The sequence below is a fragment of the Plecotus auritus genome (genome assembly GCF_963455305.1).
Source record: "Plecotus auritus genome assembly, chromosome: 2".
NCBI lineage: Eukaryota > Metazoa > Chordata > Mammalia > Chiroptera > Vespertilionidae > Plecotus > Plecotus auritus.
In genome coordinates this window covers 169,555,210-169,579,309 of record NC_137771.1, presented here as the reverse complement: position 1 = coordinate 169,579,309, position 24,100 = coordinate 169,555,210, and the positions used below count along the sequence as shown (strand labels likewise).

Genomic DNA, 24,100 nt, shown 5'->3' with positions numbered 1-24,100 from the left:
CTTGTGATGATTGGATCCTAGGCCTTGAGCCAGACATAATAAAAAAAAACATGGCCTTCAGAGATCCAGACACATAGCCTCAACTTCCCCATGTGGCCCCGTACACGCTACAAGCCTGGGCAGTACCAGTGACCGCTAACACTGACTGAGCACCCACCATGTGCCAAGCACTTTGCAGATATAATTTCACTTAATCCTCATAATGTTCCTGCGAGGGAAGTAATAACAGGAACTGTTTTACACATGAGAAAACAGGATTTGGTGGGTTTAAGTAACTTGTCCAAGATCACAAAGCTAGTAAGCACCAAAGCCAGATCTGAACTTGGATCTATCTGATCCAAGAACCACCAAAGAGATCTTAATTTTCCATCCCATTTCCTCTGCTGTAAAGAAAGAGTAACTATATCTAACCATGCAGGTTATTATGGGGATTCAGTGAGATGCTATGGCAGAAAACAGCACTTGCTATAGTGTTTAATAAGGTTTCCCTTCCTTAAGATTTTATGAATCAGATTTGGGGAAATTGAACCAAATAATTTCAAATAATCTACATATAAAACAATGCTGCTAAATAAATTCTGTTCTTAACCCATCTTTATCTCCAGTTTGCCTCTTTATTGATAACCCACCCTAAGTAGTGAAATATCCCACAAGAAACATTCATGTCATAGGTGAACAGGAAACTGGGGAAAAGTGGAAAACTTAAAAGCATTGATTATGGGCCCAGACTGCTAAGGTTCAAATCCTGCCTCTGTCACTCACTAGCTGTGTAACCTCGGTCAAGTGATTTGAGCTTTCTGTACCTCAGTTTCTTCATTTGTAAAATAAGGATTACAATAATAGCAATGCCTGTAAAGCAATGTCCATAAATCCACTTTGTAGCACTCTGAGAGCTCTGCAAATGTCGAGAGTGAGAAAGGGAAAGTCAGTGTATCTCAGACCCTGGAAAACAGGGAATGAGCGAGGTTAGGGAGGAGGCGTGACCAACATAGTCAGTTGGTACAAAGATGTCAAGTGAAATGGAACCTTTAAGAGGACTCTACTGTTCACAGGTGTAGCTTGGGTGTAAAATAAGCCTCAATTAAGTACTTCCTATTGTTAGTGGTACCCATGTAACTAGGCATTCTGAGGATACACCTGCCCCGTGCCCTCACTATGTTCAAAAGCCCCAAAGTTGTCAACTCCCACCATTGGTTGGGAGCTAAGTTCTAGGGTAGACAGCTTTATGTAGCTCTCTACCTTTGCCCAAGGAACACTGGATCTTTCATTCTATTTTAAGCTAAACCATACCTTCACCCCATTTTCTCCAACTTATAAAAGCTGAAGGGAGGTTCTTCCAAGTTCCCCATGAGGCATTTTATCTTAATTGGGTGGCATATCACATGATCCTATCTCATGCTCCACCATTTAATCCCAAACATGATGTTTCTTGTTTCTCTAAGAAGTCAGGTTCCCTAATTCCTCAGCCTTGACCTCTGAACATGAATGGAATCTCTAAGCCGGCTTTGCAAGTGTCTCAGAGAACTGGCAATTTATGTCTACAAAACCCTCAGGTGTGCTTCCCTGAGGTTCAGGTGGACATGGTTTTCACAGGGTTACTGCACCCACTGATCATGTGAAATCGTCCCTATTAACTTCTGAATGATGACCCTGACAGGTGAAAGGGGAAGTAGTGATACTTTCTAGGACAGTCGTTCTCAACCTTCCTAATGCCTCGACCCTTTAAAACAGTTCCTCATGTTGTGGTGACCCCCAACCATAAAATTATTTTCGTTGCTACTTCATAACTGTAATTTTGCTACTGTTTGAATCGTTATGTAAATATCTGTGTTTTCCGATGGTCTTAGGTGACCCCTGTGAAAGGGTCGTTCGACCCCCAAAGGGGTCGCAACCCACAGGTTGAGAACCACTGTTCTAGGAGCAGATGCGTTTCTGAGTATTTCTTTACCTAAACTTGTTGAAATTAACATGAGAATTTCTGCCAAGTGTACAGCTAAAAAACACATATAATCCCTTTTTAACATGGTATTTCCAGGATTCTAAGAATTACATATTTTTCAGTTATCATAATTAGAGACTTAAGAGAGAAACTTTATATCTTTCAACAATGTGACATTACTTCTTTAATGTTTGAATCACTAGACACATTAAATATCATATTCCAGATGAACAGGATTTCCTAATTGGATTACCAAGGAAATATATGAATAAAAATAAAATACATCAGAATTCAACTGATGCCCTAACCGGTTTGGCTCAGTGGATAGTGCATCAGCCTGCGGACTAAAGGGTCCCAGGTTCGATTCTGGTCAAGGGCATGTACCTTGGTTGTGGGCACATCCCCAGTAGGGTGTGTGCAAGAGGCAGCTAAAGCGATGTTTCTCTCATCGATCTTTCTAACTCTCTATCCCTCTCCTTTCCTCTCTGTAAAAATCAATAAAATATATTTTAAAAAAAGAATTCAAATGATAACTATAATAATAAGATCTGCTAACATATTTAAATTATGCCAGGTAAGGTGTACAAAATCAGGCTAATAGACATTACCTTTTCTGTCAAAAAATTCTACCAGAGCTGAACTCTCTTCAGGAAAACATTCAATACTGACAACTCTTCCCCCTCCATTTTGAGGATTTTCAAATAAACATTTCAAATTATAGGAGTCAACACCAGGCGGCAGGTTTTCAACCCTGATTGTTTTTGTCATTTCCAGAAGTCTTGGAGAAAGCTGAAGTTGTGTCACTGAATGGTGCATGGCACAATCTTCAACAAATTTCATGGCATCTGCAAACCAAAATTAATCAATCAGAAAATTATAATTATATCCTTACTAGAAGCACGGTGCACGAAATTCATGCGGGTGGGGGGGTGTCCTTCAGCCCAGCCTGCACCCTCTGCAATCTGGGACCCCTCAAAGGATGTCTGACTGCCCTCTCAGAATCCAGGACTGCTGGCTCCCAACCGCTCGCCTGCCTGCCTGCCTGATTGCCCCTAACTCTTCTGCCTGCCAGCCTAATCACCCCCTAACCACTCCCCTGCCAGCCTGAATGATGCCTAACTGCTCCCCAGCTGGCCTGATTGCCCCTAACTGCCCTCCCCTGCCGGCCTGGTCACCCCCAACGGCCCTCCCCTACAGGCCTGGTCCACCCCAAGTGCCCTCCCCTGCTGGCCTGATCTCCCACAACTGCCCTCCCCTGCTGGCCATCTTGTGGCGTCCATCTTGTGTCCACATGGGGGCGGCCATCTTTGACCACATGGGTGCGCCCATCTTGTGTGTTGGAGTGATAGCCAATTTGCATATTACCTCTTTATTATATAGGATATTATACAAAAACTGTCTGAATTAATAGAGATAAAGAGGGGAGCTAAGCACTCAATTTTTAGATGCAAGATTTTAATTCCTAAATGTGAATTTACTTGCCTAAAATTCCCAGTCTCTGAACAATGATGCATCTATGAATGTCTTACCACAGAGTTGTGTCCCTACCTCCATTCACAGCCCGCTCCAACCCTCCTTGATATAACCACCTGAGTACTCTCTACTATTCAAATCTCCTCATTTTCTCAAGTCTTTCTCAAGTTTTTCAGTGGCTCCCCATTACCTGCAGGCATGAGTTCACACTCCTGAGCTAGGTGAAATATGTCCTTTGCTATTTGACTCCAAACTAATTTCTAAATATCAACTCTGGTTATTCCGTGACATTCATTTTATTTTCATACTGCCACAGAAACTAGTAATTATTATGAAAACCCATTCTCCTTTGCCTTTATTTATATGGTTTCCTGTGCTTGAAATGCCCTCCTCCAATTTTTTTATCTTGGTTCTATTCCTCCTTCAGGACTTGATCCAATTATCACTTTCACATAAATAAATATTGATGCACGGCCCACATTGTGTCACGCACTGTGCTAGGAGCTGGGGAGAGAGAGTGAGGAATATAACATGTTCTTGGAACATTCACTATCCAGGAGGGAGGAAGTCTTGAAAACAAGCAAGTGGTCTATTGTAGTATCACATGAGGCCGGAAAACTAATAAAGGCACTCAGACAAGGATTCCCAGAGTAAGTAGTCACCAATCTGAGTTTTGAAGGATGAAGAAGAGTTTATCAGATAGATAAGGGAGAAAGCATTTCAGGCAGAGGGAACAGCAGTGGCATGGAACATAGTATATTTGGGACCTGATAGCCCGGTACTGCTGGCGTCTAAGCTTCATAGAAGGACGTAGGCAGGGCAAAGCCACTCTGCCTTGTTTGGGTCCCCTTTCCTCCCATTCCCCACAGCCTGCTGTTCACAGCCAAGGGAGGCAACTTCTCTTGATCTTCACTGTTCATTTATGTATTGGTTTCCACCCTGTCCCATAGGAGTTCCTCAGAAGCAGGGACCAGGAATTATTCATCTCGGCAACAGCAAAATCTCCTATTAATACTACAGCACCTAGACATGTGCACATAGTAGGCATTCAATATTTTTTGTTCAATAAAAAAAGCAAGTCCATCTAGTTCTACCATTATGAGAAATAATCATAAACTTCAATTCAGAATAGCTCCCTTATTGAGTCCTTACCATGTCCTTACCAAGAACAATGTTAAGAGCTTCTCAAACATTTTTTCTTTATTCTCACAGAAACTGAATAAGGTAGGTATTATTATCCCCATTTTATAGGTGAAGAAAGCAAAGCACACAGAGGATAGTAACTCGGCCAACCTCAGATAATTACTTAAATGATGAAGCTGGAATTTTTACTTCATGACCTTGCTCTTTCTTTTTTACCCTCACCCAAGATACATTTTTGTTGATTTGAGAGAGAAAGGAAGGGAGAGAGTGAGAGAAACATCAATGTGAGAGAAAAACATCAACTTCGAACCCACCTTTTGGTGCATGGGATAACATTCCAACCAAGTGAGCTACCTGGCCAGGGCATGACCTGTGCTCTTAATGAACCATTCCACTGCCACAGCTATGGGACTGTGAGGACTTGGAACTGGAAAATGTCCCCATTTTTCTAGAGATGGCTCTTCCAACTCACAGACTCCTCCCACAGACCTCAAACAGCACTCATTTTCTGCATCACATGCACTTACTCTCCCTGCATATGTGGATGACCATGAAAACACTGAGAAGATATATGGTAAAGGGGATAAGAGTACAGGCTGGATAGAGGTATGCTGCCAGGGTTCAAATCCAGTTCTTCATTTATTAGCATCGCTGCACCTCTGTCTCCTCAGGTGTAAAATGAGAAATAATAATAATCATCTCAAAAAGTTGTTGAAAGGAACAGATCAATTAATACATGTAAAGAGCTTAGCATAGTCCCTGACTTACAGTAACAGCATTTGAGTATTTGCTAGTATTATAATTATTACTTCAAGTCCAGTTTGGTGACACAGATCAATATTTACTTCTCTCAATGAGGTAACACGTGCAAACACTGACTCCTGTGTTCAGAATCACTTTAAGATCCTTGGACTTCATTTAGATTTTCATTTGGGTGTGTTCTCTCTCTCTCTCTCTCTCTCTCTCTCTCTCTCTCTCTCTCTCACACACACACACACACACACACACACACACACATACACACAAAACTCATACAATAATTTTAATTTATTAAACATGCCATAATTTGGATTCACAGCAAAAATAACAAAATTGCTTCTCTTTCAAATAAAAAAGGATCTATATTAACTGGGAGTCCTCTCTTACCAGCTTCTAGCAAGAGTCAAACTTTTAGAGACATTCCATTAGCTGGCTGTCCCAAATCCCAAAGTGCTGTGCAAAAAAGACAGAAAAGAAGGGTCACTTCATCTTACCTATGTATTTTCGAAAGGTAACTACGCCAACATCGAAATCTCGTATTACTTCCACTTGAAAATCATCACTGGACAGGCCACTTATGTTCTCCACCAACAAGGTTAGCATCATGTCAGTCACATTTGCTTTGAGATTTTCAAATGCAACCAAAGAGGGAATATTTTCACATTGCTTTGGGACATCTTCCATTTTTTCTGATCTTCTGTTGAGAGACATTTGTGTATCTTCTGATGCATCTGATTTTAGGGATACAAAAGAGGTCAAGATGTTATATTTATCTACCAGAATTTTAGCAAAGTAAATTACCATAAGACACTGTCTTCTTTCCTTCCCAACCTCTTAGCTAACTCAAATAAAAACAGATCTTAGAAGGCTTTTAGCTTAAATGAATTATGATGATGATGTTCAATTTTATCACACTTTTTCCTGCTGACATATACTTCTATCACAGCACCATAGTATAATTATTGAACTCAGTTTCTCAAAGGCAAGGAACATGTTTATGCATCCTGGGATTGCTAGCACAGGGTATATACTCGAGGCTCAATGAGTGTTTGGTGAATTAGAGATTTAGTGCTTGGACCACTGGAGGAAAGCAAGAATATCTGATGATGCTGAACATGAGCACGATCTAACACTTTATGCTCTGAAAAGCAGTACTTCCCATCACTGAAGAGAAAAAAGATGCTTGCACTGAATGACTGCGGGATACACAGAGAAAGTAAAATGGCTTAGAGGGCTATATATGTACATCAAACTCAGTGAATAGCAATCACTCCAGCCAGCTTGTTCCTCCCCATTGTTGACCATAAGTGAGTTACACATATACATAAAGTCAGTTTCACTCTGTGCTTAATCCAGTGCAGTGAAGCATGATGGGTATAATAGGATCTTTAGACAGTCTCTGCGCAACTATTCAGTTGGAGCCCTTGTTATGCTGAAGGTACTGGATATGTGGAGAGGGTCTGTAAAAAGCATTAGATAAGAAACTTATTTTTCTAATGGAGGTATTCAAGAAAAATGAGAAGAGAAACTGATATTTGAAAATGTTTATTATGGCAGAGTAAAATGTCATGTGCTTATCAAATCCATTTTGTTGTCTTTCTGGGAAATATTGCCCAGACTTCCTACAGTTAAATTCCTATAGTAGAGTTCGTGTGGCTAATGGAATATGGGAAGAAGGGGTGAATTCCACTTCCAAGCATGACCAATACGTGTCTCCTTCATATGGTTCTCCATTCTCTCTTGCAGTGACCTTGGAGGCCATGTATCAAGGAGCCCTGGATTCCCAAATGACTGCATAAAGCAGTCTAGACTCCAGCCACCACCCTAGCTGCCAACTACACTGCACTGTGACCTGGGGAGTTGTTACAGCAGTTAGATCACGCCAAGAAACACACACACACACACACACACACACACACACACACTGTTACAGCAGTTAGATCACGCCAAGAAACACACACACACACACACACACACTGTTACAGCAGTTAGATCACGCCAAGAAACACACACACACACACATACACACACACACACACACACTGTTACTGCAGTTAGAACATGCCAAGAAACACACACACACACACACACACACACTGTTACAGCAGTTAGATCACACCAAGAAACACACACAAACACTGTTACAGCAGTTAGATCACGCCAAGAAACACACACACACACACAAACACACACACTGTTACAGCAGTTAGATCACGCCAAGAAACACACACACACTCACACACACACTGTTACAGCAGTTAGATCACGCCAAGAAACACACACACACACACACACACACACACACTGTTACAGCAGTTAGATCACGCCAAGAAACACACACACACACACACACACACACACACACTGTTACAGCAGTTAGATCACGCCAAGAAACACACACACACACACGCCAAATAAAAAATAGCTTGAGGATTCAATAGCAACATAAAGTAGCATTCAATGAGTCATGTATGACAAAACAGAATGAGTACTAGGCTGGGGTGAGTTCAACCCCTGACTCCATCACTCTTTAGCCAAGTCACCTTGGGCACATCTCTTAATTTAAAAATGAGACTATTGGACTGAGTGAATGATAAGAGCCTTGCTAGCAATATAGTTTTATCACCCCACTATTAGAAGCTTCATCATAAGAGAGGCATTGCCATATAAAGAGCACCAACAATTAAGTCAGGATTCCAGGAAAGAGAGATAAAGGGATTGGCTGGCTTGGAAAGGCTTTAGAGAAGAGGAGGAATCTGAGTAGATCTTGAAGGGTCTATTGAATTTAGGCAGAGAAAAGTGGGGTAGAGGGTACTGTGAGCAACAGAATACAGGCAGAGTATCGTGTTGTGCCAAACTATTTAGGAAATGGTGATCTGACCAATAAAGCTCAAGGAGCTCTCATGTACAGCGATGTAAGAAATGAGGCCAGAAAAGTCAGCTTCATCCAGAATGTGGTCTGGACTTTATCTTGCAGTTGGTGGTAAGGGAGCCAGGGAAGGTTTCTGTGAAAAAGATGACCAGATATCCAGCAATACACAGGACTGGTCAGATTTAAGGAGAAGGACATCAGGTACAGGGAGACCAAGCAGGGTATTCCTGCCATGCTGGATTTGTAAAGTAATAATGGGGGCCTGGGCTGAGGGAGGAATGAATGAGTCCAACATATGTGAAAGCTTAAAGAAAAGACAAATTCCTAGTCGGTGATGGGCAAACTGGTTATGCACTTGAAGAGAAATAAAAAGGACAGAAGAGGGCACTGGTTTGGAGGCAGATGACACACGTGGCTTCAGACACGTTGGTGCTAACATATTTTCCAACAGAAAGGTCAAACACAGCTCTGGGATTTAGAAGAGGGTCCAGGCTTGAAATATAGACTTGGAATAAACAGAATTTGCTGACCACAAGTGAGCAGTATTTCTCTGCTCTTGTTCGTCTCTCTTCTCCTAGTTCTTCCACTTGCTGGTTTCCACCTTTGAGGCCCATCCCAGCTCAGCTTGGCCTGAAACAGGACACTGGCTCAGTGCTCATATCCCCTGATGTCGGTGTGTGCTTTTCCCTGCTCTGTCACTGCCTGTCAATCTTTAACTTGAAGCTATGGGTTTCAGGCATGCCTAGTGCCTTCATGGTGCTATGTCCTCTGCTCTCCTCCTCCCTTAGATATGGGACCTACTAGGTAACCACCCTCCATCCTCATTTTGCTCACCATTCCAATGAAATTCTAGAGCTCTGACAATGGCCGCAAGATCCCTGACAATGACCCCAAGTTTTCATCCTAGTGTCATTTTCAAAAAGAGAACGTTGCAAAAATCTAAACATGTTCTCAAGACAATTTCTACTTTAAAAGAAAATATTCCACATTTTTTGGAATTTTCTTTTCCCTAAGATCTGGATATGTATCACTTTATCTCTCTTGCTCAGCCATTCAACACATTTCACCATTTCCTCCCCCTTATAACACCATGCTTAGCCCAGAAAACCAGTTGCTTCTTTAGTAAATGTCAGGTGCTACAGGCTAACACCAGACACTAGTAAAGCAACAGACTCCACAACAGTCACTAGGTGTCGGGCTCTATCTTACAGCAGATGGGACGAGAAGGCTGCTGCTGCTCTGGAGGGTTGCACGCTCATCCTGCACCATCAGAAGCTTTCATCCACAGAGGACCCACACCTTCCTGTAGTGGCTCCTGAGGACAGCACTTTCCACACCCAGTGCTCAGAAACTGACTTAGCCACACACAGCACCCACTGATACGTCATGTACTTGCTTCTGGACAGCAGCTTGGGCACAAGTGGGCTCTAAAGATCACTTCATCACCTTCCTCCAGGCACCTCTTAGCCCTCCCCTCAATTGCAAGGTGTCTCCCAGTCCCCACAGAGAGAGCTGTTTCCATCCTCCTAACCTGAGCCTTAGAGCTCAAGTGGCTGCGAGTACTGTATAAAGAGGATGCAGCCCAAGGCATCGCCAAGCTGAGAAAAACCTGCCTGGTGAAGTAAAGAAGATAAGGATGATGTCTACAAGTGCCATCTTTAATCAAAGCAAAACTGCCTCGTGAAGGCCAGTCATCTCAATTGAGACCTTACCTGGTTCTTTGGCATGTTCTTTGGTCTTGGATTCCTGAAATTCAAACAATAAAGTAGCATTAATAAATTACCAATAACGCAAATTTTTTTATATTAAGAAAATGTGCCTGAGACCAGCCTGGAGATATAGGGTCAACAGACACAATAGTGAAAAACTCCAGCAATATTGCTTTTAAATGTCCCCCAGGTGTAGTGGCACCTCCACTTACTCAGAAAAATGTATACCAAGTGTCCGGGGCATGGGGTAAGAGCTCCATCTTTCCCCCATTTAACATTTATTGAGTCTTTCCTATGAACACTGTACCATTTGCTTTACACAGGTTGTCTCATCCAACCCTCACAACAATCCTACAAACCAACAAGGTAGATTCTATTACTATACCATTTTAGGAAACACTTAGTACTTGCAGTATGGATTGCTATCTCCTCAAAACAATGTAAAAGTAAAACAAATACAGCAAGTTCCAGGTTAAGAGCAACCCAAAATTTTACATCTCAAACCTCCCTTATTATAACCCCTAAATCTTGACTTTTCCCAAAGTGTCTAACATCGAAGAAAAAGTGCCTCCTCCTTCATTATTCCATACCTATCCCACCACATCTATAAGTTTCATTTCTCACTGCAGTTTGATTTATATTTTTTGTTCCACTAGGTGTTCCTCCTTGTGCTTCCCATCCCACACACCTTGGGAGAACAGCCTACTTCCTGGGTACTCACTCCTTTACTCACATTTGCTGGAATTTTCTCCTTAGAGGCATCATGGACTTCATTTGGGGCTGGAGGCAACTTGACAGTTAACTTCAATGTTCCTTTTCCTGGCCATGCTAACTCGTGGTTCTCTCTCTCCAGAACGTTCTGCCGAACTGAAATACCAAAAAAAAGCAGAAGGAGGAGAAAGAGAAGGAGAACTGTCAAGCAATCTTTATTAAAATAATTCTGTATTTCCAAAGGCTTTGTCATCATCAATCAATTACTCAGTCATTTCCCCAAGAGAGGCCTTATGTGGTAAAAAAAAAAAAAAAAAAAAAAGTTTAGCAGACAGACATGGATTTTAATTCTATCTTTAAACTTATTTTTTTTATTTTATAAATCTTTATTGTTCAGATTGTTACAATTGTTCCTCTTTTTTCCCCCCATAGCTCCCCTCCACCCGGTTCCCACCCTACCCTCTGCCCTTACTTCCCACCCCACTGTCCTCATCCATAGGTGTACGATTTTTGTCCAGTCTCTTCCCGCACCCCCACACCCCTTTCCCCCCAAGAATTGTCAGTCTATTCCCTTTCTATGCCCCTGATTTTATTATATTCAGCAGTTTATTCTGTTCATCAGATTTTTTTATTCACTTGATTTTTAGATTCACTTGTTGATAGATATGTATTTGTTGTTCATAATTTTTATCTTTACCTTTTTCTCTTCTTCCTCTTCTTAAAGAATACCTTTCAGCATTTCATATAATACTGGTTTGCTGGTGATGAACTCCTTTAGCTTTTTCTTATCTATGAAGCTCTTTATCTGACCTTCAATTCTGAATGATAACTTTGCTGGGTAGAGTGATCTTGGTTGTAGGTTCTTGCTATTCATCACTTTGAATATATCTTGCCACTCTTGTCTGGCCTGCATAGTTTCTGTTGAGAAATCAGCTGACAGTCGTATGGGTGCTCCCTTGTAGGTAACTAACTGTTTTTCTCTTGCTGCTTTTAATATTCTCTCTTTGTCTTTTGTTCTTGGCATTTTAATTATGATGTGTCTTGGTGTGGTCCTCTTTGGATTCCTTTTGTTTGGGGTTCTGTGTGCTTCCTGGACTTGTAAATCTATTTCTTTCACCAGGTGGGGGAAGTTTTCTGTCATTATTTCTTCAAATAGGTTTTCAGTATCTTGCTCTCTCTCTTCTTCTGGCACCCCCATAATTCGGATGTTGGTACACTTGAAGTTGTCCCAGAGGCTCCTTACACTATCCTCATATTTTTGTTGTTTTTTTTTTTTTAATAAATCTTTATTGTTCAGATTATTACAGGTGTTCCTCTTTTTTTTCTCCCCATAGCGCCCCTCCACCTGATTTCCCACCCCACCCCATGCCTTACCCCCCCCCCCCGCCACTGTCTTCATCCATAGGTGTAAGATTATTGTCCAATCTCTTCCCGCACCCCTCACACTCCCTTCCCCCTGAGAATTGTCAGTCCACTCCCTTTCTATGTCCCTGATTCTATTATATTCACCAGTCCACTCTGTTCTTCAGATTTTTTATTCACTTGATTTTTAGATTCACTTGTTGGTAGGTATGTATTTGATGTCGTTTTGTTATTCATAATTTTTATCTTTACTTTTTTCTTCTTCCTCTTCTTAAAGAATACCCTTCACCATTTCATGTAATCCTGGTTTGGTGGTGATGAACTCCTTTAGCTTTTTCTTGTCTGTGAAGCTCTTTATCTGACCTTCAACTCTGAATGATAGCTTTGCTGGGTAGAGTAATCTTGGTTGTAGGTTCTTGCTGTTCATCACTTTGAATATTTCTTGCCACTCCCTTCTGGCCTGCATAGTTTCTGTTGAGAAATCAGCTGACAGTCGTATGGGTGCTCCCTTGTAGGTAACTAACTGTTTTTCTCTTGCTGCTTTCAAGATTCTCTCTTTGTCTTTTGCTCTTGGCATTTTAATTATGATGTGTCTTGGTGTGGTCCTCTTTGGATTCCTCTTGTATGGGGTTCTGTGTGCTTCCTGAACTTGTAAGTCTATTTCTTTCACCAGGTAGGGAAAGTTTTCTGTCATTATTTCTTCTAATAGGTTTTCAATATTTTGCTCTCTGTCTTCTTCTGGCACCCCAAAAATTCAGATGTTGGTACGCTTAAAGTTGTCCCAGAGGCTCCTTACACTATCTTCATATTTTTGGATTCTTTTTTCTTTTTGTTTTTCTGGTTGGGTGTTTTTTGTTTCCTCATGTTTCAGATCTTTGGTTTGATTCTTGGGGTACGTTGATCTACAGTTGAGTTTCTGTATATTCTTTATTTCAGACAGTGTATGCTTAATTTCTGACTGGTCCTTTTCCATTTTTTTTTTTTTTTTGGCATTCTCATTAAGGTCCTTGAAGGTCTCACTAAGCTCCTCAGAGGTCTCATCAAGTTTCTCGGCGGTTTTTAGAAGATTCTTGAGTAACCTTATAAATGTGGTTCTGAACTCTATGTCGTCAAGTAGTTTGCTTTCCTCCACTTCTTTCATTCGTGACATGTTTCTTTGTCTCCGCATTTTGTTGCTTCCCTGTGTTGATGGAGTGGCTTTGTGTGTTAGGTGACCTATAGGGGCCAGTAGCTCAGCCTCCCCAATCACCTGAGGTGGACGCCTTTGGTACACCCCTTTGTCGGCTGAGTGCAAAGTCTTGGTGTAGTTAAGTCTTGATTGCTGTTGGTACATTGGGAGGAATTGACCTCCAGGCCAATTGGCTGTGAGGACCCGCTGTGTCTATAATGGAAGAACTGCTGTGCTCTTTGGTAGAGTCAATAGTTTAAGTTTTTCAATCAATTCTTTAACTTATGAAGGAAAAGCCTCACATCCTGCTTATGGTGCAGGACTTGTTTCGGTGGGGCTTTGGTGCACACCGAGTCTGCCTCTTGAATGTGTCACTTATGGATGTGAGGAGTTGAAATCTGGTGTCTCACACTGACCACTAGGTACACTGGCTTCTGGATCTCCAATGGGGTGCAGGTCAGCTACTGTCTGAGGCTACCCAGCAGGTGCTACAGCGAGAACTACAGTTTTCTCCTCTTTGCTTGAGGTTTGGAGGTTTTGGAGCTGTCTGACCCGGGCTGCAAGTTTGCTAGGTTAAGCTACGATAGGGCAGGCCATTCACATGCTAAAGCTGCTGCTTGGAGCTTGGGTGGGTTTGTAGATTGTGCGGGGCGTAGTCTCAGGGCGTGACTAGGCTAAGGCGTGGCAAACAGCGATGGCTGCCAGTAAGCCGGCTCTGCGTCTCCGACCGTGTCCCCGTGTCCCGTGCCCCAGCACGATAAACAATTATTCCTGCGTGCAGCCCTGCAAGCAAGCCACCCTCACTTTCCAACCCAATGGCAGACAGTCCAGCTTCTCCCCATAGGAGTTTGGGTCCCCCGCGTCTCCCCAGAAACTGGAGTTTGGAGTAATCAGGAGCTTGTCTCCCTTTAGGTTGAAAAAAGCAGCGCTCCCAGACGCCTGTCGCCAGCCTGATTCGCAAGCCTCTGTACCTCAGCTTTTCAGCGCTTGTGCACCTCTCAATGCTGTTTGCTCTTTCCTTCTAGTTGTAGAACTTCCACTCAGCCAGCTTTCCCGTGGTTCTGGGTGATAGATGTTTTGTCTTTTAGTTGTAGTTTTGAAATTGTTGTGCGAGGCAGCAGTTTAGGTGTTTACCTATGCCGCCATCTTGGATACTCCATCTATCCTCATATTTTTGGATTCTTTTTTCTTTTTGCTTTTCCATTTGAGTGTTTTTTGCTTCTTTGTATTTCAAATCTTTGACTTGATCCTTGCGATCCTCTAGTCTGCTGTTAGATCTCTGTATATTATTTTTTATTTCAGTCAGTGTATGTTTAATCTCTAGTTGGTCCTTTTTCATATCCTCGAGGGTCTTGCTAAATTTATTGGCCTTTTCTAAAAAATTCTTGAAAAACCTTATAACCATGGTTTTGAACTCCAATGCTTTCCTCCTTTTCTTTCGTTTGTGACCTATTTCTTTGTCTCCGCATTTTGGCTGCTTCCCTGAGTTGATAAGAGTGGCTTTGTGTGCTAGGTGTCCTATGGGGCCCTGTGGTTCAGCCTCCCCAGTTACCTAAGGTGGACACGCTTGGTGCACCCCTTTGTGAGCTGTGTGCACAGTCTTGTTGTAGTTAAGCCTTGATTGTTGTTGGTGTCATTGAGAGGAATTGCCCTCCAGGTCAATTGGCTGTGAGGATCAGCTGTGTCTACGCTGGGAGAACTTCTGTGCTGAAGACACCCTTATGAGACAAGACTCGCAAAAGCCTCTGTGCTCAGCTGGATGGGGCGGAATCTCAGGGCAGAGCAGACAGCATTGGTTTCCCATCAGCCCTGCCCTAATAGACCCCTGGGTCTCAGTGTCCCGCGGTAATTGCTGCACGCACCTCTGAGAGAAAGCCGCCCTCAAGTTTCGCCCACTGCCAGATTTACCCCGAATGAGTCTGGGTCCCCAGAGTCTCACCCGGAAATGGAGTTCAGTGCAGTCTGGAGCTTTTGTCTCCCTCCTGCTTGAGAAAGCCAGCTTTATACTCAGTTACCAGTCCTCTCAGCGCACGGGCATCTCCATACCTCAGCCTTTTGCAGCTCCTCTGAGTCTCAATGTGCTTTTCTCTTTCCTTCTATTTGTAGAATTTCCACTCAGTCAGCTTTCCTGTGGTTCTGGATGATGTCTGTTTTCTCTTTTAGTTGTAGTTTTGAAATTGTTGTGCGAGGCAGCAGTTTAGGTGTTTACCTATGCCGCCATCTTGGTTTCTCCTCTACACTTATTTTTTTAACCTTAAGTATTTCCAAAGCCTCAGTCTTATTGTATAATAAGCAATTAATAAAGATTGTATTATATGGGTGTTACATGGATTAAATTGAAGAAACATAAAAAATTTAATATAGTACCTGATGCTCAGTGGGCACTCAGAAAAGGAGCAATATTTATTGCACAGTAAAGGAAATAAAGTCGTTTACATCATGGTGAGCAGTGGAAATTGGGTGCTGGGACATGGCATGATAAAAGCTAAGTTTTAGGAAGATGACTCGGGTAACCAGTAGCAGAATGGCCAGAATAGTTTAAGTTTTTCAATCAATTCTTTAACTTATGAAGGAAAAAGCCTCACATCTGATAGTAAAAGGAAAAGGAAAAAATGGATGGAGAGATTTAAAAAAAATAGCACATCAGGCAGCTGGGCTGTAGTGGGAAAAAAAAAAAAAACTGAACAGTGAACATAAGCATTCAAAAAACCTGGATCAGAATTCCAACTCTAGATGAGTGACACTGAGAAACTATCTGAACTTCTCTTAAATCTGTTTTCTCACTCAAACTAGTGGTCTGTGAATGAATTTTGTAACACAAACACAAGAGGTAAGAAGAGGCAGGCAGAGAAAGAAAGGCAAAGTTAGAGTATCTCAGACTGTGGAGAATAGGGAGTGAGTTTAGATGAGGAGATTTGGTCAACATAGTCAAATGGTACAAAAATGTCAGGGTGAAGGGGAACCTTTGAGAGTCCCTACTGTTGGGTTACCATGTTGCATTCTGATATGGTTGGCCTGATGAGGCCAAGGATACAGGTAGGAATCTTTCAAAAAGAGGGTCTTAAATAGCTTTCCCACCTCAACCATCCATGGAAAGGTAGGATGCCAACTGGATGAAACAGTCCCCCAGAAACAATATAAGAAGAAATGCCAGACTCCAATTTCACTCTTTATGGGAGGGAAGATACCTTCACAGAGACTCCTAAGAGGCTGCCCTAAGCTTGAGTAAGGGCTGGAGAAGAACCCAGTTCCAGAGAGGAAGCTAAGTTTTGTAAGCCAGGTTGTCCAGAGTCATGGACCTCTGTGATTGAAACCCTCCTTTATTATTCCCCACACTTTGGTAGAGTCATATCCATATCTGGGCATTTAAATGTGTCAGCCTGGCCTTGGCCAGTATTGGTCAATGGTTAGAGTGTCAGCCCTCGCACCAAAGGGTCATGGGTTCGATTCCCAGTCAAGGGCATAGGTTGCAGGTTTGATCCCCAAAGTCAGGGTTGAGTGCAGGAGGCAACCAATCAATGTGTTTCTCTCACATTTATGTTTCTTCCTCTCTCTCGCACATGCTATCTCTCTCTCTCTCTCTCTCTCTCTCTCTCTCTCTCTCTCTCTCTCTTTCTCCCTCATTCCTCCCAATCAATAAAAAAAAATCCTTGAGTAAGGATTAACAAAAATAACAATAAAGTAAAATAAAATACAAGTGCTAGCCTGGCTCGGCTGGTGTGCCTCAGTGGTTGAGCATCGACCTATGAACCAAGAGGTCAGGGCACATGCCTGGACTTTGATTCTAGCTCCTCATTAATATGTCTATCTCCCTCTCCCTTCCTCTCTGAAATCAATTAAGTTGTTTTAAAAATAAATAAGTATGCAATCCTGTTCTGTGAGCAATAGGCATGGGCACCACTACTTCAAGAGGGCAGATGGCAGCAAGATCAGTAAGTGCTCCCCAACAAGGAAAAGGTGAATCTGGGAGGAATAAGGCTGAATCTCTGGTGTCCAGCCACCCTGACCTATGTCCTTTCTGCACCAATCTCAAACCATTCACATTTGCTTTTATTAATGGGTTTCCTCGCACCAAAGAGACTGACAATAATCAGGAGCCAAATTATGACCAGAGAGGATGATAAATGTACACATCCAAAAATCTTCCAAGTCAATTTACACTCATCTTTTCAGAAATTCAATGAACTATATAAAAGTAAGATGCAGCTTCTCAATAGTTCGGGTGTGCTCTACCGTAATCTCCACAGAGAAATGCTGGTGGGCTCAGCCTGATTATGTGAATTATATGATTAAAGTCGTGTTACACGACAAGACTGCACCTGCTGAGGCCACTTCCTGGTGTGGAGGGGATGGGTCTCCCTGTAAAGACAAGATCTCCTGCCCTAGGACTGCCAGGGCAGGTCATTCACTGTTAGCAATTTCCTGGCAACTTGCTGCTGAGAAGGCTGTCTTCTGATAGGAAATCGAAACTCACTGGGACTTTCCACTCCCCAAGAACTTTGACCATAAAAGATCATCAGTTGCACAGATTATGAGATGTCTGTGCTGGGGATAACACAAAGGGGTCATTGGGGCAGCCTGGGGGTGGAGGTAGAGGGTCGTGGGCTAGAACAGGTGAAGGAAGAAGCCTGGCAGGAGACTGAAATTGGTTCTACTTTGAGGGTTAGAACAGAATGATGTTAGCATCACAGAATTATATTTTGCACTGGTTGTATTTTTATGCTGTGTGTATTTCCTATAATGGGCTCCCATCTTGTTCATCCAGGGACATCAACAACCAGCATTCTCAAACTTCAGTGCTTTAGAGTCACCTAGGGTGCTGGTTCAAAGAGCTGATGCCCTCTCACCCACCCACACTCAGGGCTCCTGAGTCTCTAGGACAGAGCTGGGCTGTGTCTGTTTAACCTGCTGAGGGTTAAGAGATGCTAAAGAAGAAAAGCATTGCTAAGGGCCAGAACCATGGTGATGCTAACAGTTGGAATCACAGTGGTAACATCTCTTGAGGAAATGACTGACATCATACAGCTGCCCTTCTGTGCATTCCTTGGTGAAATTAATCCTTGGAAAACGGTGTTCCTTGTTTCCATAAAGCTCTGAGCCAAGCAAGTCTCCTGTCTCCTGCCCCCTGCCACCTCACTTCTTTCGCACAATCTGTGTACCCCTTTCCTCTCTGGGTTTCATCTTTCCTTCCTGGATCCTTGCTTAAAGCTTTCCAATTGCTCTCATGGCCTTGTAAGCCTCCTTGCCTCTCCTCTGGCCCAAACGCTTCTCAAATCCAGGGAAGGAAAGGAGGACTAGGGGTTGTCCACAACCTCTCCTGTGACATTCCAATGGAAAAAGTGTGAGCTCTGGGAGTATCTGGTCACATGACTCCCCGTAAAGAACCTGGTAGTTGTCTTAAGCAAGCAGATGTTTGGTATTTGTCCTCGCCCTTTCTTTTTTGTTGTTGTTGTTATTGTTAATCCTCACCAGAAGGTATTTTTTCCATTGATTTTTAGAGAGAGTGGAAAGGAGTGAGGGGAAAGGGAGAGGGAGAAGGAGAAGGAGAGGGAGAGAGAGAAGGAGAGGGAGAGGGAGAGAGAGAAGGAGAGGGAGAGGGAGAGGGAGAGGGAGAGGGAGAGGGAGAGGGAGAGGGAGAGGGAGAGGGAGAGGGAGAGGGAGAGGGAGAGGGAGAGGGAGAGGGAGAGGGAGAGGAAGGAAGGAAGGAAGGAAGGAAGGAAGGAAGGGAGGGAGGGAGGAAGTTCGATGTGAGAGAGAGACACATCAGCACTGGATTGAACCTGCAACCCTTTGGTGCACTGGCCTATCCTCTAACCACTGAACCCACCAGACAGGGCCTCCCCTTTTCTTCAACAGCAAAAGCAAGCAGGAGAGAACTCAGCTGCTCAACTTCCTGTGAGGCGGGAACTTCCCCCTCAAAAGCTCACAACTCTCAACCTGCTTCAACCCAGTGTGAGGTCCGCCCTGAAACCCAGGAACAGGTACCAGCAAACTTCCAACAAAGACAGAGGGGATCAGGAGCAAGCAGCCATCTCCCTCCAATAACTCTCTCTATTTCACCCAGGCAATGTGATTTTCAGCAGGCCTCTGCCCCTCCCCAGGTGACCCCAGAACCACTGGGAAGCTCCATGACCCATGGGGAAATCTCATTTTGCTTAGCCCCTTTCCTCCCCGCCCCCCCCCCCCGCCCCTAAAAATTAACAGGAAGAAGAGGGGCTCTCACTCTCCCTCCCTCTCCCTTCCTCTCCCTCCCTCTCAAAAATGGAGCACAATGGAGCACTGCCCATTCCCATAGGATCAGTCACCAAATCCAGAACAGCACACAAATATGTCCCTTCCATCCCCACACTGACTTTCATTGTTTAAGGACTCACTTGTCCTCCCTCAGAATAACTGCAGGAATCTCTTCAAAGGTCTGATTTCCATGGTCTCCCCCAACAGAAATCAACGTACCTATTTTCAACCAAATTTATCTTCCCTTTCTATCCCGGGAAACTTTCTCTTCCCTTCAAATCGTGTTCCCATCAACCTTGGGAGTTCTACAACTGCTGCCTTAATAGGCAGAAGACCAAAAGCGCAAGAGTGCAACTCTGCCATTAGCACACTGTGTATTAAGCCATTAAGGCACTATGTAGCCTTGTCAAAGGAGGCGAGTGCCAGGGCTCTCAGCGCCTTTCGCCTTTCGGTTCTACCTGGCGCGGTTCTGCTCGCACCTGCCACCTCCGGGCAGAGGCCACCGCTGAGTTCCTAGAAGCGCTGGGCAGAGGAACCGCAGCGACCCCGCGCATTTCTGGTCCATTCTGCAACCCGCCCACCCCCAACTGCTGCTGGGGAAGCCGGTCCCGCTGCGCGCCCCAGTCCACGTGTCCCCGCAGGGAGAGCCTGATGGTCTCCCCTCACCCCCGCCCAGGCGCCCCTTACCATCAAGCGGGTGGAAGAGCACCAGGAAGCGGGCGGGGCTGCCTGGTTCCTGCCTGACCTCACACTCCCCGCCTCCTGATCTCTTCTGGCTCTGGAAGTACAACTGCAACTTGGTGGTCAAGCTCTTCGGGGGATCGGGACCCCAGGACCCCTCGACCAGCAGCGGGAAGTAGCCGGGCGCAGCCATCCTCAGCCCTTTTCAGGGCGAGACTGCTAGTCCTATACCAGCTCAAAGCAGTTAACTTTGCCTCTTTCGCTTTCGTTTCGGGGGAGGGAAGGGACTCCTCCCTGCTCTTAGGTTACTGCCTTTGGCTGTAAACAGCAACCCCAGATTTGATGAGTCACCCCCTCAAAATCTTCACTTTCATCTGCGGCCCAGGGCAAAGGCCATCCAGGTATTTGGGTGTACACGGGTCCCTAAACTCAGGGCTCATTTGCCACACACACAAGCCACAGGTGAAATCAGCAGCTTTGTGTCACCAGATTTCCTGCAGTTTTATTTTTGCCTCAACAGGACATTTGACAAGGAAATGAAATGGCTCATCAAACTGTGGATCTTTAGAATATTTGGGGTCCGCTGGGGAACTTCTTTCAACAATTAATGAACTATGAGAATTTTACCTCGTTTTCCTTCCTTTACACTTTGTTCCCGATCTGCTAATATTCTATGTCTAGAAATGGGGGGCAGGAGGGGAGGACAGTACATTCACAGTTTTTTAGGTAATATTTACAAGGTGCCATGCACTTGGGATGGATTCAACAGATGGACACAGTTCCTGCCCTCTCTGAGCTCAGGAAGCTGTGGGGCAGAGGAGTTAGGACACAGCGGAATGAGTGCTCTTGGAAGGAATACATAGGTGTTCACAGAATGGCACAAATTAGGAGGGGCTCCTGGAGGGCTTATGAGGAGATGAGATGTATTCTGAGGCCTAAGGATGATGGGGGATAACCTTGGAGGTTTGAGAAGAAGGCATGCCATTGTGTTGTACGTGCACTGTATTGTCCCAGGTGAGAGATGGGAGTGGCTGAGACCAGGGTGCTGGCAGAGGAGGACCTTCTATGAAAAGGTAGGATTCCAAATCCATACTGAAGGCACAGCTGCGGGACTGGATGAAGGATGTGGGATGACAGATGGCATGAGCTGGATCAGTGATTATCAACCGGTGTGCCACAGAATTTTAAAACATGCAATACCTGAGTATTTAGTCAGGAACATTGACCTCTCTTCTCTTAGATTGTCAAGTAAAAATATGACAACAGCCAAAACAACAATAGCCATCTGGTGTGAATGAATCAAAATTATACCTATTTTTTTTTGTCAGATTGCCAAAAAATATATTTTTTTGGTGTACCACAGAATTTTAGTGATTGGTTTATGTGTGCCATGGGATGAAAATGGTTGAAAATTGCTGCGCTAGATCATACTGACATCTACCAGGTAGGAACACCCAGGGGAGGCCAGAAAGGTGGAAGGGAGGCTAGGAATGTGTGTATCCTTGGCCCATAATAAAAGAGTGTTTCCATGAGAGGGAGCGATTATCATTCAAACACTACCAGTGCATCAGGTCGGAGAAGTGTCTCTTGGACTGCTGAGGACCTTGCAAGCACTGTCTCCTAGTCGGGTCAGGAGACAGAGATGGCCCTGGACGGAGGGAAGGAAGTGGAGACAAGCAAAGTCAGCTCTTCCAGAAGTGTGACTGAGGGAAAAAGAAGTTAGGCAGCAGTTTATGGGGTTACAAGATCAGGCAGTTGTTGTGTCTTTTTTTCTGGCTTTTAAAATATTTTTAAGATAGAAGCGTCTTAGGCATGTTTAAATATTGGTAGAAAGAAGTGAAGGGAAGGTTGAAGATCAGGTTGTGGGAGAAGGTGGGATGGAATGCTGGAGGCAGTAGTAACCTGAGGAAGGGGACACTTTTCCCACGCACAAGGAACAGGTGGAGATGGAGTAGAGAAGTGAGGAATTCTGAATGACTGTTGATGGAAGGTATGGAAGTCCTTCCCTGGTGGACTCTGTTTCCTCTGTGAAGGAGGTAGTGAGGTCTCTCAGGTTCTGCCAAAATTAGGGCTGCTTTCCCTTGCAGGACTGGACCTGACATACTGTCCCCTAATCAAAAAGAAACTAAATTTCAGAGATGGGCCAAAGAGAGTTCACTGGGCTTTTGTTCTGATCCATAAGAATGCTGAACTGTATTCAGATATTTTCTCCACTTTTCTACCTGCAGGTGGTGCTCATCATCCAGTTCAAACCAGCTTGGTCCACGGGGGAGGGGGGGGGGCGGGAATGGGGAGGGCACAGAAGGGCAAGTCATAGCTCTCAGCCACACAGCAATGACTGATTTCCCACAAGGCGTCTCACCCCAAATCACAAGTAAAATCAATGTCCTCTTCTCACTAGAATTTGGGGAGCCAGAACTGGGCAAACAGTTTCTCTTTTTCCTCACATCATCATTTTCAAAAAATAAAACCAGAGTGAAACTCAAACTCTTTATTTATGCGTGAGGCAAAAGTGGGTTTATAGTTGTAAGTACATGAAACACAGAATTTTATGCTTTTTTAAATTTTATTTATTTATTTATTTATTTATTTATTTATTTATTTATTTATTATTTTAATCCTCACCCAAGGATATTTTTCCATTGATTTTTAGAGAGAGGAACAGACAGAGAGAAATATCTATGTGAGAGGAACACATGGATTGGTTGCTGGCTGGAGCGGAGGCTGCAATTGAGGTACGTGCCCTTGACCCTTCACCCTTCGATGAATCCGGTCGAATCGAACCCGGCACCCTTCGATCCACAGGTCGATGCTCCATCTACTGAACCAAACTGGACAAGACTCACAAATTTATTCTTGTATTATTATTTATTAATTACTGTATTATTTTTCCATATAAACAAATGTAAAGTTACTACCTTTGCCCCACCCTGTATAGTAGAAGTTTTAGCCAGCTATTTCTGTTTTTCTCTCAAGGATTTATTTCATTATCAGCAGTGTGCCTCGCCACTCAAGTTCCACTCATCATCCCTGGGTGGATTGGGGAAAAGCTAACAGAGGATCAGGATGGCAGGTCTTGAAAGCCAAGGAAAGGAAGTTCTACAAGAAGGAAGTTGTTGACTGTCATCAGCCCCTGAAGTACTTTGTCTTCTCTCCTAGGTTGTTTTGAACCTATTCACCCACCCCTTTCCCACAGTGCTTATCCTCTCTCAATTCTCTGTCTCCAACGGGTGTCTACCTCCTGAAACTCATTTCCTTCCAGGGAAGCAAGGGTCCTCTCAAGGCCTGGGGACCGTGGCCCTCCAACATAGGAGTGGCCATGTTCACATGGCTGATCTAGGTTCTCCTTTCACCTCATAGCCACAGCTGATCTTTTTTAAAAAAATACATTTTATTACTTTCAGAGAGGAAGGGAGAGGGAAAGGGAGATAGAAACATCAATGATGAGAGAGAATCATTGATCAGCTGCCTCCTGCAGACCTCACATTGGGATTGAGCCCACAATGTGGACATGTGCCCTGACTGGGAATCAAACTGTGACCTCCTGGTTCATAGGTCAACCCTCAACCCCTGAGCCACACCACCTGGGAGCCACAGCTGATCTTAATATAAAATTTACAGCTGCATTTTGAAGCTGACCTTCCCTTTCTCTGCTTCATCTAAATTTCCCTTTTCGGCTTCTCTACAACCTTCTATTCAAACTTCTAGCATCAGGCTCCTTTCAACTTCTCAATAGACTTCTTTACAAACCCTCCCCATTTCACCCATTGCAATGTACATTGGGGAAAGGGTGGTTTTCCCATTTGTTCTGAACCAGCGAGTTGTGAGCACCTCTTGTCCTTGTCCCTGAAACTCCTGGCCTAGGTCCCCTGAATAGGATGTGATTTTAGAAGAAGTGAAGCAAGCCGCCCTCTCTGTTACCACTCCACATTCAGTCCTCAGACATTTCACTCTGCCAGTACAGTAATTCCTCATGTACATGTTCCCACAGAAGTCATTTAGGTTCACTAATACTACCATTGGCTGGTAAGTGGAGGGAGGCTTCTACA

General features: G+C 43.9%; 1 protein-coding gene across 1 annotated transcript in view; it reads right to left on the bottom strand.

Annotated features, from left to right (window-relative positions):
* Nucleotides 1-20,373, bottom strand: part of LOC308243050 (protein mono-ADP-ribosyltransferase PARP14-like) — a 76,592-nt gene extending 56,219 nt beyond the window's left edge. Inside the window, exons 1-5 of the mRNA XM_080658112.1 lie at nucleotides 20,058-20,373; nucleotides 10,629-10,762; nucleotides 9,899-9,932; nucleotides 5,809-6,045; nucleotides 2,548-2,784 (exon numbers count right to left, since the gene is read on the bottom strand). Of these exons, the coding sequence (XP_080514238.1) occupies nucleotides 2,548-2,784; nucleotides 5,809-6,045; nucleotides 9,899-9,932; nucleotides 10,629-10,762; nucleotides 20,058-20,244 (829 nt within the window). The 5' untranslated portion in view covers nucleotides 20,245-20,373. The remainder of the gene's footprint in view (nucleotides 1-2,547; nucleotides 2,785-5,808; nucleotides 6,046-9,898; nucleotides 9,933-10,628; nucleotides 10,763-20,057) is intronic.
* Nucleotides 20,374-24,100: the final 3,727 nt, after the last annotated feature.